General features: G+C 31.1%; 1 protein-coding gene across 7 annotated transcripts in view; it reads right to left on the bottom strand.

Moving 5' to 3' along the window:
- LOC111512585 (Casein kinase Ialpha) overlaps positions 1–14331 on the bottom strand; it is a 28049-nt gene extending 13718 nt beyond the window's left edge. For 4 of the 7 annotated variants that reach the window (XM_074176900.1, XM_074176903.1, XM_074176899.1 and 1 more), the window contains exons 1-4: positions 14067–14330; positions 13414–13520; positions 3702–4018; positions 1855–2057 (exon numbers count right to left, since the gene is read on the bottom strand). In XM_074176900.1, coding sequence (XP_074033001.1) covers positions 1855–2057; positions 3702–4018; positions 13414–13520; positions 14067–14195 — 756 coding nt within the window. In that variant the 5' untranslated portion in view covers positions 14196–14330. Of the gene's footprint in view, positions 1–1854; positions 2058–3701; positions 4019–13413; positions 13521–13655; positions 13790–14066 lie in introns of those variants that run through there. The other 3 variants (XM_074176898.1, XM_074176904.1, XM_074176902.1) reach the window with 3 other exon arrangements.
- Positions 14332–15270: the final 939 nt, after the last annotated feature.

Here is a 15270-nt window from a genome sequence, read left to right as displayed (position 1 = left end):
GGTTTATTTTGGGCAAAAAACCCAAGAGACATTTTTTGTTTAGAATGAAACAGGCTATCGGAAATACATTTTCAAATGGTAAACAAATAAGACAAAAAGTTACATTGGAAATAAATTTTAGGGGTTGCATTTTCCACCCCTTATAAAACCATGGGGTAAACCAAATAAATTACTGGCTAAGTGTCTTTTTGGTAGTACAAAACGTCAGGTTAATTTCAATATTGTAACTTTTTCAGTGCTTGTGAAAAAAATTGTTATACAAATTTTATGTACCCCCTATAAGGGGCTGCATCTTAACATGGGATGCTCCAATGAAGTTTCTTTATATGAAAGATCCTATCTTTTTTTCGATGAGGAATCACCTCCTTAAAAGTTTTACACTTATTCAGTTACACCCTGTATATTGATAGATGTAGCCGTTAGTTACTACGTGGTAGGAAATCACGAGCTGAGTCTTTATTTTTGTTGGTAGCATATTATAAAGATTGTAGTCCAAAGAATTCTTCTGGGAAACAGAAACCACATTAAGTTCACTTGTTTTGTATTGTAGCCATGTATTTGAGATTGTCTAGTCAACATACTTATTTGTACATGTATTCCTCTCAGAGAATGTTCAATGAATGTTGATGGAAGCGTTAGTATACTGAATTGAACAAAGAGAAGGGGGCAGTATTCTCTGAAACCACAGTTTGCCAAAATTATCAGAGCTTTTTTTTGATTTGAAAGGGTTATATTTTTAGGAGTGATTAATTTTTTGGGAAAGAAAGTTTTTGGCTTTCTACTACTCCATCTGATAAAAAAAAAAATGGATGAGAGAATCTTCCAAAGAAAGGAAGGATTAATCAATTTGAAAATAAGTAACTCTATACATGGATGTGTAGATCATGCAAAGAAGTAACTTTCAGACACAAACTGAAAGAAAGTCCTCCTGAAACAGCTACTTTCATATAAACATTGAATTACACGAAAGAAAAAATTATTTCGAAACAAATACTTCTATATGAACACTGAATTATACAGAAGATACTTTTTTCTATTCAGTTTGTATATCGAACATTCGTGGAGGAATAAGAATCAGATATCATTCACATGAGTTCTACTTTGAATGAATGGTAATAAATTGTACTCACATGGAACACTGTCACCCTCACTGGTAAACACCGATGTTTCGCCTTAAGACACTTGCCCTGAGGCTCTTCAGTACCAAATTGGATAACATTATAGAAAATACACACACTTCATTCATGAATTACGATTTTGAATGTCACGGAATAAGCTTGATCTGCTTATGTCATCGATGACATCGTAATAACATTCATTAATGAGATGTATAGAGTTACTTATTTTCAAATTGATTAATCCTTCCTTTCTTTGGAAGATTCTCTCATCCATTTTTTTTGTATCAGATGGAGTAGTAGAAAGCCAAAAGCTTTTTTTGTTGTCGATAAACGGATGTTATGTTTGTTATGTTTTTATATATATATATATATTTTTTTAATACTGTTGAAATCCCTAATATAGACAGTTTTGTTTCTTGAGATGAATAAAATAATAGTTAAAGTTAAATAATCAGATTTTATACTTATCTGTGAAGTGCACAAGTTCAAAGTTTAAAGGATCAGGTCTTGTGCAATGAAAATAACAGATTTTTTTGAGCGGGAAGGGAATGTACCGGTCTTCAAGGATGTGATTTTTCCTGATACCACATTTAATGTGGTCCGGGTATATTGAAAATGTCTTTGATATTAAGTATTATATAAAGTATTGAGGTATTATAAGAAGTAGTATATAAAGTATTAAAGTATTATATGATTTGAACGAGTCACCTTGCTTTGACAGAAACACTGCACTTACCTTGCAAAGTACTTCGACGGGTGTGGACATTTTCTTTTCGCTAATTTTTTCGTATTTTTGCTTTTTTGTGGCAGCTTTTAGACCTTGCCAAGGTAAACAGCCCCTGTTGAAGTACATCAGGACATATCCTAGAGATTCCATGTCATCCCTACGTGACTGTTCTATTCCGAGATGGGCATTAATGGAAGCATATCTAGCAGTACCTATTAATAATAAACATAATAATTTTAATTTTCAACTTTTCGGAAGAAATAAAATAATTTAAGATTAACTCAAAGGAACAATACTCCAGGTGTGGACGGACCAGTGAACGATAAATAGCTTTAATAGCAGTTGGATCATGAATTCGAAGGTTAGCCTTTGATAAACCCTATGGCTTTTTGGATAGGCGTGGGTATTTGTTGATTGAAGCTTAATGTGGCATCAATGATTATATTGATAAAAATAAACACATCAGTCATTTCTGAGAATTAATTAAGTGCCTACTTTTTTGGAATTATAGTATATGAGGTCCTTTTCTTGTGGTTGCATTCAGTTATGTATTGGCTCAATGTGATATTGATCTCACTTTTGACAGTGTCCCTTCAAGACAACTGTGTTCAGAAGGTAAACTTCAAAAATATGAAATAAGACAAGACGAAAATTGAAAGTAGGGTACCCCAGGGATCTGTCCTTGATCCTTTACTCTTTTAATTGTATATTAATGACATTCATGCTATAGTACAATTCCATAATAGTAGGCACACATTTCTCAGAAATATTATTGCGTTGAAATGAAAATGTTGTCAAAGTTGTGATTATATATATTTTATCATCATTTTTCATCATCTGTTTAATATAATTTCCATACGCCACTGCAAGGTACAGATTAAGGCAAACACGTCAGTCATTTCTGAGAATTTACCTACTATTTTGGAATTATAGTATATGAAGTCCTTTTCTTGTGGTTGCACTCAGTAATGTTTGGGCTCAATGCAAAGAAAACTGTGATATTCGTCAAGCTTTTGACAGTGTACCCTGACTTCTTTATGACATCTGTGTTCAGAAGGTGAACTTGAATCGGACAGGATGAAAATTGAAAGTGGAGTACCTCAGGGATCTGTCCTTGGCTCTTTGCTCCTTTAATTGTATATTAATGACCTTGCTGATATTTCAATAGAAAGTGAATTCACAATCTTTGCTGATAACACGTCTATACTTCGGCATAACAATAATGTTGATGCATTACAAACAAATATTGAAAAATGACTTGGGAGAAGTGAATCACACCTGCGTTATGGAATTTGTTTCTGGGGGGGAGGAAGGTTCTATTTCCGTCCTTCAAAATAAAGGAAAAATCATAGGAACTGAAAAGTCTGAGAATTGACAAATATAGCATGAGAACCTCAAGGATAAAAAAGTTCTAAAACTTTATTGCACGCTCCGTAATTTAAATCAACCACGGCTGTGCAATTGCACGCGATTAGTCTTTGAAAACTTAATGGAAACTGTTGAATTCTAAATGGCAAGTTCCGAGGTGAAAATATATTAATACCAGGAATCGTTCAGATGTGCCAATTCATTTTAAACATTTGAATTTCCAATTATATTGGTATTTGCAATGACTATTGGTAAATCCCAAGGTCAAACAATGTCCGTTTGTGGCTTGGATTTAGAGACACCATGTTTTTCACACAATTATACAATGCATGCTCTCAAGAGGGCAAACCATCCAGTTTGTTTCTGTCAGCTAAACATAAACTAACGAAAAATATTGTACATGTAGTTCATGTGACAAAACGTTTGCAGGGTCAGCTAGTATAGTATAATATTGACATAATTATTGCATTCAGTTCTATTTTACTTACCTGTCAAATTCTTATCTTCACGATATCCGATATGCATTCGAGTTCTGGCATCACGGAACTTTTTCGCCAGTCCAAAGTCGATGAGGAACAGTTTGTTGCAATGGCGGCCGATGCCCATGAGGAAGTTGTCCGGTTTTATGTCTCTGTGAATGAACGATTTGCAGTGAACGTACTCGATGCGTCCTATCATTTGATCGGCTAACATCAGAACTGTCTTGATGGTGAATCGACGGGAACAGAAATTGAAGAGGTCTTCCAGCGATGGACCCAGAAGGTCCATCACCAGGACGTTATGCTCTTTCTCTTGGCCATAGAATCTGAAACAAAACATGTTGACTAATAGAGTATAAATTATTTGGGAGTTGAAAATGGTCTACTTTTTTTTTGCGTTTTTTCCTTTTATATCTTCAAAGAGTGATATGATGTGCCAATGGAGAATGCTACCCGAAAACGAATCCATTGTTAAATCAGGTTTTTTCTAGGAAAAATGTTGATTATTGGACTGAAAAGTGATTCTATGGTTTGTATTGTGCAAAAGAAAGTTGAAAAGTTTCGGAACTTTTCAGGGTTGTAACTTTAGAAATACTAAGTACGCACAATTTTTTCACAATTTTTTTCAAAACCTGGTAACGCCAACATGATAGATCTATTAACAAAAAATACAGTATATATTTGCAATATCAAACATTTAGACAACATTATTCTGCAATATTCAATTTAGTTTCAAGCAGTTCAACTATAAATTCCTCATCCCGCTAGTCCAATGATAAGGAGAATCATCGCATCCGTTATTACTCAGAAGAAAACAGCAGTGGCAAACTTATCTTCAATAGCTACAACAAAATTAGACCAGTGATACATTCTACAGTCAAAACCTTTGGGCTCAATGGGTTGAAAATATTGGCAGCACCTGTTTCATGAACATTGTAATTCAATGTTTATCAAACATGAGAATATTAAATAAAGAATGAATACATGAAAGATATCAATATGGGGGATGCTTTATTCAAAGCATTCGCAGAAGTTATCAAGGAATTGTGGTTAGAAGATTCATCTGATAGAGGAGTGAACAAAGTCTTCTTAAAAAGTCAGATTCAAAGTTATGCCCCTCGATTCATGGGTCATGCGCATCAAGACGCCCAGGAGTTCCTTCGTTATCGTTTAGAAGGTTTACATGATGACGTTAATAGAATTAATGAGAAATCTAAACCGACCTTAACGGAAAAAAGCACAAGAGTCATGGCTGAGATATACGAGTATAAATAACTCTTAGATTGTAGATAATTTCGTTGGTCAATTTAAATCCACGATGAAGTACACATATTGTGGACACTCATCAGTAACCATCGATCCTGTCTGGGATTTGTCACTCCCCATATCGCAAAGAACTGGCCAATTCAGTTTGTCATAATGCTTGGATTCCTTCACAAGAGAAGACACTTTGGATGGACATGAAAACCCGACGGTGTTTCCTCTAGATGGATTATGCAACTGATTATATGACTCCTTGTCGTTATAATCTATATGCACTTTTGAATCACAGTGGGTCTACTTACAGTGGATTCAATGATTTACACGTGTCAACAATTTCACTACAATCGCCTGTGAGTAGAGAGGCACCCATCTTCTTTTATGAAAATTAAGAAATGATTTCGCACCTTTGAGATACCTGAGAGGATTTTTTTTTCAGAGTTTGTATTATATATATTGTATTTCATTTAAAAAAATATATAAAATTTCCATGGATGTGAAGAGACATTTTCCATCTTATGTATCTAGTCAAAATGTTTCACATAATGCAAATTACAGAAATCCCAAACAAAATCAGAGTTGTATTTGTTTCCTTTGAGGTGAAATATAATCTCGGACCTGAATATAACATGCTATTTTTATTATTGAATGTTGTTTGGTCATGCATTTGGCAGCCCAATTCTGTTTGGGTATATTTATTTCAATAGACGAAAAATAATATGCGATATTTTTATATTAACCTTCAACCTGTAATGAGTCCAAAAAAACACATTCAAAAATTCAAGGGTGAAACCCAATTTAAATGCCTAGTTCAAGTGTTTACTATGCAAATACTTCTCACTTCACACACTATACTCTCAAAAAACTAACACAACAGTATTTTAAGAATCATTAATGAATTTTTTATCAAGTATATTGTGGTAATAAATTGGTAAAGAAACTTTTGAGCATATTAATTGTTACTTATGCATATCAACATATTTATCATTTCAGATTCCAAGTAGAATTTATTTTATTTCAATCCTCTACTGGGAGTTACTATTTTTTTATTGTCACCACGTAACTTGGCTGATATGCATCACAAGATTTGCTGGTGCTTTTGAAGGTTGTTCATTTGGAATTAATTTCAGGAATAACATTGCACATAACACATTTATTTTATTTTTATTCAATCAATATGAGAACAAAGATTATAATTAGAAATTAGATTTTTGGATGAGATAGTTTGTTTTTCATACCTTGAAATGCCATTTTCTTGTAACAATCTTCAAAATAGGAGTGCCATGATAAAAATGTTCAATGATTTCAGAGAAAAGTAACATTATCTTTAGAAGATGAGATTAAGCAGATATGACACAATAATTATAACAATAAGACCATTTTTATAATTAATCCTTCAATTTGCACAAAAAAAATAATTGCAGTTTGTCAGAATATAAAACTTCACAAATTAAGTTGTGTATGCAGTTTTTCATCTGCTATTTTGTAGATCATTACTGAAGATGTAAGCTATTGTACAAACTATTAACATTAATGTTAATTAATTTTATCTGAAATGGCAAAAACATTTCATATCGAAAATACAGAATTCTTTGAAGGAATATTATATTGATGTTTCAAGAAAGATAATCATTGTTTCAAGAAGGATAATAATGTTTGGGAGGAATTAATACAAGTGTTTTGAAAACTTAACAAGAGATAAAACTGAATATTTTCAGCTGAGATTCTATTGTAGTAATACCAAGTTAAAAAACTTATTTATCATTTTCACTCTTCATAAATGAGTGACAATCACTTCTTGGTCTTGGCAATGAAAGGCCATGAAGCTATTAATAGAAATAATCCAAGGCAACTGATGTGAAGTTAGATAGTCCTGTATATAAATATAAGAGGGTTAAATGAATACATTTAAAAATAGGAAATCAACCAGTCAACTTCGAAATTATGAATTATTCATAAAACCGCTCTTAGTTAACATAAGATAAAAAATATAGGAACATAATTTAACTCCATTTGAGACGAAAAACAAATGTTCAACTGCAATTAAAATCTTAATTAGTCTGTTACATCAATAGAAATACTAAATTTTTCATTGTCTTACAGACCAAGTGTGAATCTGCTTAACAATTTTTTTACAAAATAATTAACAAATTCACACATATGCACTGTGACCTACAACTATCAGCCAGGTGTTAGAAAAAATTATATAAAAAAGGCAGGCAAAAATAAGCCAATAAATTACTATATTTTCAGTCTTTTTGAATGATTTCAAATAAGAATTAAACGGTCTAAATCTACATTGTATGTGTGCAAGTCTCAAAATTCTACCTTTTAGGTTCGTTCCAACCTCGAGTCACCAACAGATTTCCAAAAGTTTGTAAATCGTTGTCGACGTGCATGCCTGGTAGATATTGGTTTCTGATTAATTTTAAAATTTCTGATTGGAATTTCAACATAACCTTTAAAAATGAATCTAATCAAGTGTATTTCTGGAGAGTAGTAGTAGTAGTAGACTTTATTTTGGGAATCCTAATATACAATATATAGTTATGCATATATGAATAATTTATATACGTATATAATTTTACAGTGTGTCATGTATTACAATTTGATATATTCTAATAATAACTTTTTGAATACTTTTGAAGAATTTACATGTTTTATTTCATCAGGTAACTTATTGAAACTATCTAGACCTTTAAAGAACAATGAATTCATTCCACTCTTATAGTTTGTTTGGGATCTATAAAATGTATTACATGTTCTTGTGTTATATGAATGAATGTCACTATTTCGAACTAAATATCTGCTAAGATAGGCTGGTTGTATCCCACTCGAAATTTTAAAAATAAAAATCATGCTCAAATAATACAGTCTTTCATGTACCGGCTGATACTGTAGAGTATTCAACATAGATTCAATAGGGGTATACTGTTTGCATCTCAAAATGATTCTCATACCTCGATTTTGTAGTTTCTGCAACTGTCCCATTTGATTTTGGTTGAATAGATACATCAGTGTGGCACAGTAGTCAAAGTGTGGCCTCATTATGCAGTTGTAACATGTTAGTCTAGCAAAGGTTGATAAAGATTTTGAAATTCTAGATAAAAAATACATTTTCTTACATATCTTTCTAATGGTATATTGGGCATGCTTATTCAAATTTAATTGATGGTCTATAATGAATCCTAGGTACTTACTTTCATTTACAATTGTGAGTTGACTATTGAATATGCTGATATTAACGTCGTTAGTATCAATCTTTCTTTGATTCGAATTTGTTGTAACCATCATTGCCTTAGATTTATTGATATTCAATTTGAGTTTATTCACTTGTAGATATAATTCAATGTTCTTTAAAGATATATTGATATTTTGTACAGCTTCTTTTAAATCACAGTTTTCCGTATATACAAGGGTATCATCAGCAAATAAGAGTAAAAGTAGGTCACCGCAATAATTAATTTGTGTAATTAAAGATGTTCATATTTTAGGTTCACTTAAAGAATTCCTAATTTTTCCTGCGCCAGCAAATACATAATTTATATTTTATAACAATTTTTGCAGGTTATGTTGTTTGCAAGTTGCATGAACATAAAACAGAAACAGTAATCCGGAATACGCATAAGTCAGATTAATGGTTAGAAGATAATCCTCAAACCATTCTGATAGATATCAAACAGGTTTGAATCTTGGATGGAACAGAAAACTGACAGAATCCTGACTGTCAAAAACTGTTTCTGACGCTGGTTGGAACGAACCTATAGCAATAGTTAGTGTGATAAAAGGGTACTTTGAAGATCTCTATATTTATTTTCTCTCATGAATTAGTGTAAGATTTGATTCTAATCTTCTTGAGCCAGAGTATTCAAGTTAAGAATGCCCAGTATAATGTACAGGGTGTTTATTAAACACGCGGCAAAAATTCAAGGGACTATTCCTTGGCCAATTCTAAGGATATTTTATCCTTTGATGATTTTTGATAGGGCGCTTTGTTTCAAATATCCATAGAATAGTCCCTCAATTTTTTGCCGCATGTTTAAAAAACACCCTATATAATGGAGTTCATTTTCAAAAACTGGTATTTTTTTTAATGTATAATGGTTATGATTATAACAATCTGACATTTTCTATCAAACAGATTTTTTTTATTGAAGTATATTGACTTTATTCAGCTTCAGAAAAAATACATTGGAATCGTACAATGTGTACAAAACGGAATTAAATTAAGTCAAATTAAAGGTAAATTCTCATGATTTCTCCTGATACAGTCTAAAATAAATGTATTCATATACAATACGATACAATGTATACATCTTTATACAATAATAATCTTGCTTCTTCTTATTGATTTTGAATAACTACTTTTATCTTTTTTTTTCTGATTTGTTATATCCTTAAAATCCTTCAGTGAGTGTAACTAAATGTTTTATTGAAGCATTTACAGATGAATTTTAAAAATATATTTTGGATAACTATGTCAAGAAAAAAAAAATGTATGAAAAGATATTCAGAGTTTTATCCTTAATTAAAGCTAATCAAGTTTTTAAAATTATATTTCTATTGCACAAAGATCCTAATTAAAAATAACGGCCTACAGAAGCTCCCTGCATAAATATTGTAAATATTCAGAGTTTATCATTGACTGAATAATGAAGTACATCACTTTGATTCTGTTTTATAGCCCTGTAATCAGGCAAAATCATAAAGTCAATTGAAGTATTTATATAATTTACTGTTGTAATATATTGAGAATATATATAATGATAATTTTGATAGGGAAATTGTTTATTGTTTTGACAATTTAAATGGTAAAACAATACACACAGATAAAGTCGATAAAAACATTGTTCATCAGGTAAGATGTTTGAAAACAAAGTATGACACTTGACCACTCATCTAGAATTTAGAATAAACACAAGCTTATCACAACCACATTAAGATAAAATAATATTTCTAGATAATTCCATTACTGATAATGATCACCTCTGATATCACATGTACTTATCATATATAGATGCGGTAAAAAAACATTATTTCTATGAGACAATGACGTATTCAAAATGAAATTGATAAAAAACGGATTTCGACAAACTTTGAAGAATCTTCATTTCACTAGAAGTAGTGTTTTTTACAAATAGAGCAACTACAAACTCTTGACGAATATCATAAAATATGAAAAACTCAAATGGCATTATTATTACAATATGAATGCTTCCGAATTGAATTTATTTACATAAAAAAGTGCCAAAAGTATGATATATTCAAACTTTAACAAAGGAGACTTAAAACATTAAATTAACTTGAAAGGATATATTTTTAAAAGAGTTAAATTTTTTGGGTTTATTTGATGATGAAAGGAATAAATTAAATTAGCTGTGATTTATATTTAAAATAGCTCACTGCAGACATACTGCCCTAATTAATTTGTCGTTAATATTGCCTCAATCATGACAAATCAGTGAAAAATTGATGCTGGCAACATATTGAAATCATTCATAAATTTTTCTGCCCACGAGACATTTATTTAAATGAATTTTAATTCAACTGGAAACTTGTATTATTATTCAATGAGCGAGAAATGTGGCCATTACTCATAATAAAGTTTGTTTTAAATCATTTGAGCGAATAATGGCCATTTTCGCGAGTAGTATACTATAATTTCTCCATGACTTGTAAAACGAATATTTCAAATAATAACCAACAATGAAAGATATCCCAAATGAGAGTACTTAATGCATTCGAAATTTATAACAGGAAGCAACCTAAAAAATGCACTAATGATGTACTATTTGGAACCTTTGGTGTAGTAATGAATATTACTGGAGTTTTTTCCCAACACCAAATTGTTATTTTTAACACCTCGACTCGTGTTTCGATCACCAAGTGATCATCTTCAAGAGGAAGATAAAACTGGAAACTTCGCGAAACTAAAGCTATTTATGCTATACAGATATATCATACAGGTATACCACCCTAAATTAATTTTACAATTAGCCTTATCTATTATTTTACAATATGTCCTTAAATGTTTAAATGTTATAGCTATATATAAAACAATTTTCAGCTATTTAAAAATTAATTTCACAATATTGCCTATTTAAATATATTTACAATGTGTCCTTATGTAATAATCAGTAAACCCAACAATATTATTTTAACAAGCTATATAGTATGCTATTTGGTATTGGTCTGTCATCGTTATTCATAATATCATTATGTTTACTTATTTCTACACTCTCATACGCATCTAGTTGCCTGTTGTTGTTAACTTGTCTAACTAATCTTAACGAACTAAAGTCTATGGAATGGTTTTGTTGCAAAATATGATGGGCGACTGCTAATTTTCCAGGTTTTCCATATTTTAAGTGTGCTATGTGTTCCTTATATTTCACTTTATAGATCTTTTTGTCTGTCCATAATATTTTGCATTGCAGTCCTTACATTCAATTTCGTAAATTCCAGACTTTTCCGAATTCTCGACTTTGTCTTTTGGACTTCCGAAAAGGCTCTGTAGCCTTGTTTTAAAAACCACCTTCATACCTAGTTCCTTGAAAATCTTTCCAAAGTTCTTAGTATATTGGTGGTATGGAACTGAGATGTATTTATCTTGGTTTTTGTTCTTTCTGAGATATAAGGAACACATAGCACACTTAACATATGGAAGACCTGAAAAATCAGCAGTCGCCCATCATATTTTACAACAAAACCATTCCATAGACTTCAGTTCATTAAGATTAGTTAGACAAGTTAACAACAACAGGCAACTAGATGCCTATGAGAGTGTAGAAATAAGTAAACATAATAATATTATGAATAACAATAACGGACAAATACCAAATAGCATACTATATAGCTTGTTAAAATAATATTGTTGGGTTTACTGATTACTACATAAGGACACATTGTAAATATATTTAGATAGGCAATATTGTGAAATTAATTTTTATACAGCTGAAAATTGTTTTATATATAGCTATAACATTTAAACATTACATAAGGACATATTGTAAAATAATAGATAAGGCTAATTGTAAAATTAATTTAGGGTGGTATACCTGTATGGTTTACCTGTATGATATATCTGTATAGTATAAATAGCTCTAGTTTCGCGAAGTTTCCAGTTCTATCTTCCTCTTGAAGATGGTCACTTGGTGATCGAAACACATGTCGAGGTGTTAAAAATAACGATTTGGTGTTGGGAAGAAACTCCAGTAATATTCTAAAAAATGCATTGAAAAACATTTCTCATTTTTGTTATTTTATTCAATTCAATCAATCAGGTAGGTAGAAACGATATATGTAAAAAAGAACTGTCATTTCAATGATTGAGTTTGACATTTGAGAATATATTCTGAATAACGTTAAATTTTATGGCTTACTTGCTATTGAAAATAATTGAAACACGACTGTTATGAATTCGCTCATCTGTGATTGGCCATGAAGGTAGAGATTTATGAATTTGGTCAACTGCGACTGGTTCGAAGGTGTGAGTTATGAATCATTTTGCCTACTCACCCAAGTGAATTGGTCACATAATTAACACTTTTATCAACAATCATAAAAGAACAATATTTCCGTTTCTTTTGAGAAGAATTCAATACCTCTAATTTGGCAAAATTTCACATTAAATGCTAATTGCTTACTCAAATTCATTAGTATGATGAAAAAAACTGAAAATCACAATTCTTTCTAGCGTGTTCTGGATGTATATAAATATATGATGAACAGTAACATAGTTTTCAAGTAATATTTGACGATTTTTATCCAATGAAGAAAATAAATGAAATATAGCCTCAATGTTGGGGAGTTTCAAAGAGTTGTGGAATTTATTTTGAATCTAATAGTGCTCTGGAGAAACAGAAAACCATATACTTTCAAAAAAACACTAGTCCTATCAAAATATAAATTATTTCCCATAAAATATTAGAGAATTTGGTTAATTGACATGTGACAAAAATTACAACTTTCATTTGAGATTTAATTATTCTGCATATGAATTCATCTTAAGATATTTCAATATTAGGAAATACATGAGAAACACATAAATTTCAAAAGCAAATAAGTCCGTATCTGATATCCGTTTTGCATGGTTTTTAGTGTGAGAATGAATTCCAGCCTCAGAATATCTGATGATTCATCTCGTTCTGACCATCGTTCCATTCAGGTTCGTAAAATACAAAATACAGGAGCGTAAAGTACTCTAAAAAAGTCAGTGGCCACGAAATTTGCCAACATATTATTGACATCTTGATATTTGTTACAGGTTTGACTATTTCCATAGGATAACTATTCTATTTCATTATGACACTTATAAGTTCATAACAGCAAAATTCGAACATCAAATAAATATGCCCTTAAATGGATATTGAGAACAGAAATACAATGACAGCCAAGAGAATGTACCCACTGACATTTATTGTCCAGAATAAAAATGTGCTAAATTCAAAATACTTCTCACCTGATATGTGGTATTCCTATTCCTCCATGTAGAATTTTATATAGTTTACTTTCATATAATAGTTGTGGATGTCTTGCTCTAATTGATTCAAGTTTCACTGCTACTTCCTACAAAAAAACAAGGATAACAATTTTCTCCTTCAAGGACCTTGAAAATAGACAACATTCAAGGATTTGAGATTACAAAGATATTTAAAGAAAACAATAAGTAGTTAATAATTTCTGTCTGTGTAAAATATGTACTGATTTGAAGTTGTCCCAGGACATATCGAAATGTTTCAGAAAATTTACAGATGGTGAAATAATCAAGGCCCAGAACAAAAATTGTGAAATGTGTTGTGATCACATCCTGCTGGTGTAACCTACTTTTTAATTGTGGCAAAATAATATAGGAACATTGATCAGAACTCAAGGATTACTTATTTTAGCCACAAAAATGTTGTAAACATGTTTGTTATCCGTTCAACGTACTGCGAAATTCAATATTTCAAACGTAAATAAAGGACAGAATTGAGAAAGATATGGCTGCCATTTGCTAAATGAATGTGTCAAACGAGATGTTACATGTTAAACAAAGGGCAATCCCTAAATATATAAAGGAAACTACCAACCCTACAACTACTTAAAACAATTAAATAAAAAACAGTACAATACCTCTCCATTTGTGATATTTATACCCAAATAAATGTCACCAAAAGATCCACTTCCGATTTTACGAACTAAACGATATTTTCCACCGACTATATATTCCGGCTTCCCGATACCAACAACATGAGCAGCCATTTCAACAATTTAAAAAGGTCTATTAGAAAATAGTTTATTAATTTTGAATAACGGAAAACCAATATTTTTTACAATAACACTATCACTTGTTCCTCCTAGCACGCCGACATATTTCTTTGACTGACTGATCGTTTTTTGACGTCACTGAACTCCGTCAGTGGCGATATCTAGCAATAACTTTGGTAACTGAGACAGAAAATAAATTGAATGTTCTATGACTGAAAAACGGTAATTTCCAAGTGAATAGGAATAAAAAATCGTTTATGTTTATTCCAATATTCGTATTTTTATTGTGGATTGTAATTTGTAAAATAACCGTCTCATTAGGCGTTCATACACGGAACATTTTTGCGAAAAGGTTGTCTGCTGTCAGCTGTCGTTTTCATTCAATAATAATCGTTTTAATAGTTCCAAGTTCATATTGATCCGAATTGTCCAAAATCCAAAATCAAAAGATTTTCTCGACAAATTCTTACAATTTCTGACAATAAAACCGTAAGAGCCATAGGCATAGTTAACAATAAAATTGATGTGATTATAAAAAGTGAGTTGTCAAAATGGACACCTAGATACCTGACAGTTTTAGTACTATCAGAGATAAATTCATCGATATTTGTATGCAAATTGTATTGTATTACATTTTCTGATAAATGATACAATTTTGCACTCAGAAATATTCATATTGAGACGGTTTTTGTTTTGTTACAATCTAGCACAGTCATCTATATCGGTGACAAGTGACAGAGGTGTATTATTAAGTGTTGCCTAAATAATTTATGGATCGTATGAAAAGTAATGGCCCAAAATTAGATTCTTGGGGGACTCCACTAGTGGCAAAATAAATATTTGAAGAGAAACCATTATAGTAGACATACTGCTTTCTTTGATCAATATATGGTCAGATGAATATAGATTTCATTGAAACGCATACCAGAAAGTTTGTGACAAAACAAGTTACTGATTGTAGTTTTATATAATTCATGAAACAATGTTGATGATCGCAAATATTTTTGGTTGACAGGTAATTGCGGTTTTACAAGAGTTGTTGAGAACGTTACGATCATGCGCTTCACGA

Source organism: Leptinotarsa decemlineata, unplaced genomic scaffold (assembly GCF_025532065.1).
Source record: "Leptinotarsa decemlineata unplaced genomic scaffold, Ldec_3_MD MMD2_tig00002082_RagTag_RagTag, whole genome shotgun sequence".
NCBI lineage: Eukaryota > Metazoa > Arthropoda > Insecta > Coleoptera > Chrysomelidae > Leptinotarsa > Leptinotarsa decemlineata.
Note: the sequence above shows the minus strand (reverse complement) of the source record. Positions and strands in the feature narration are given on the sequence as shown.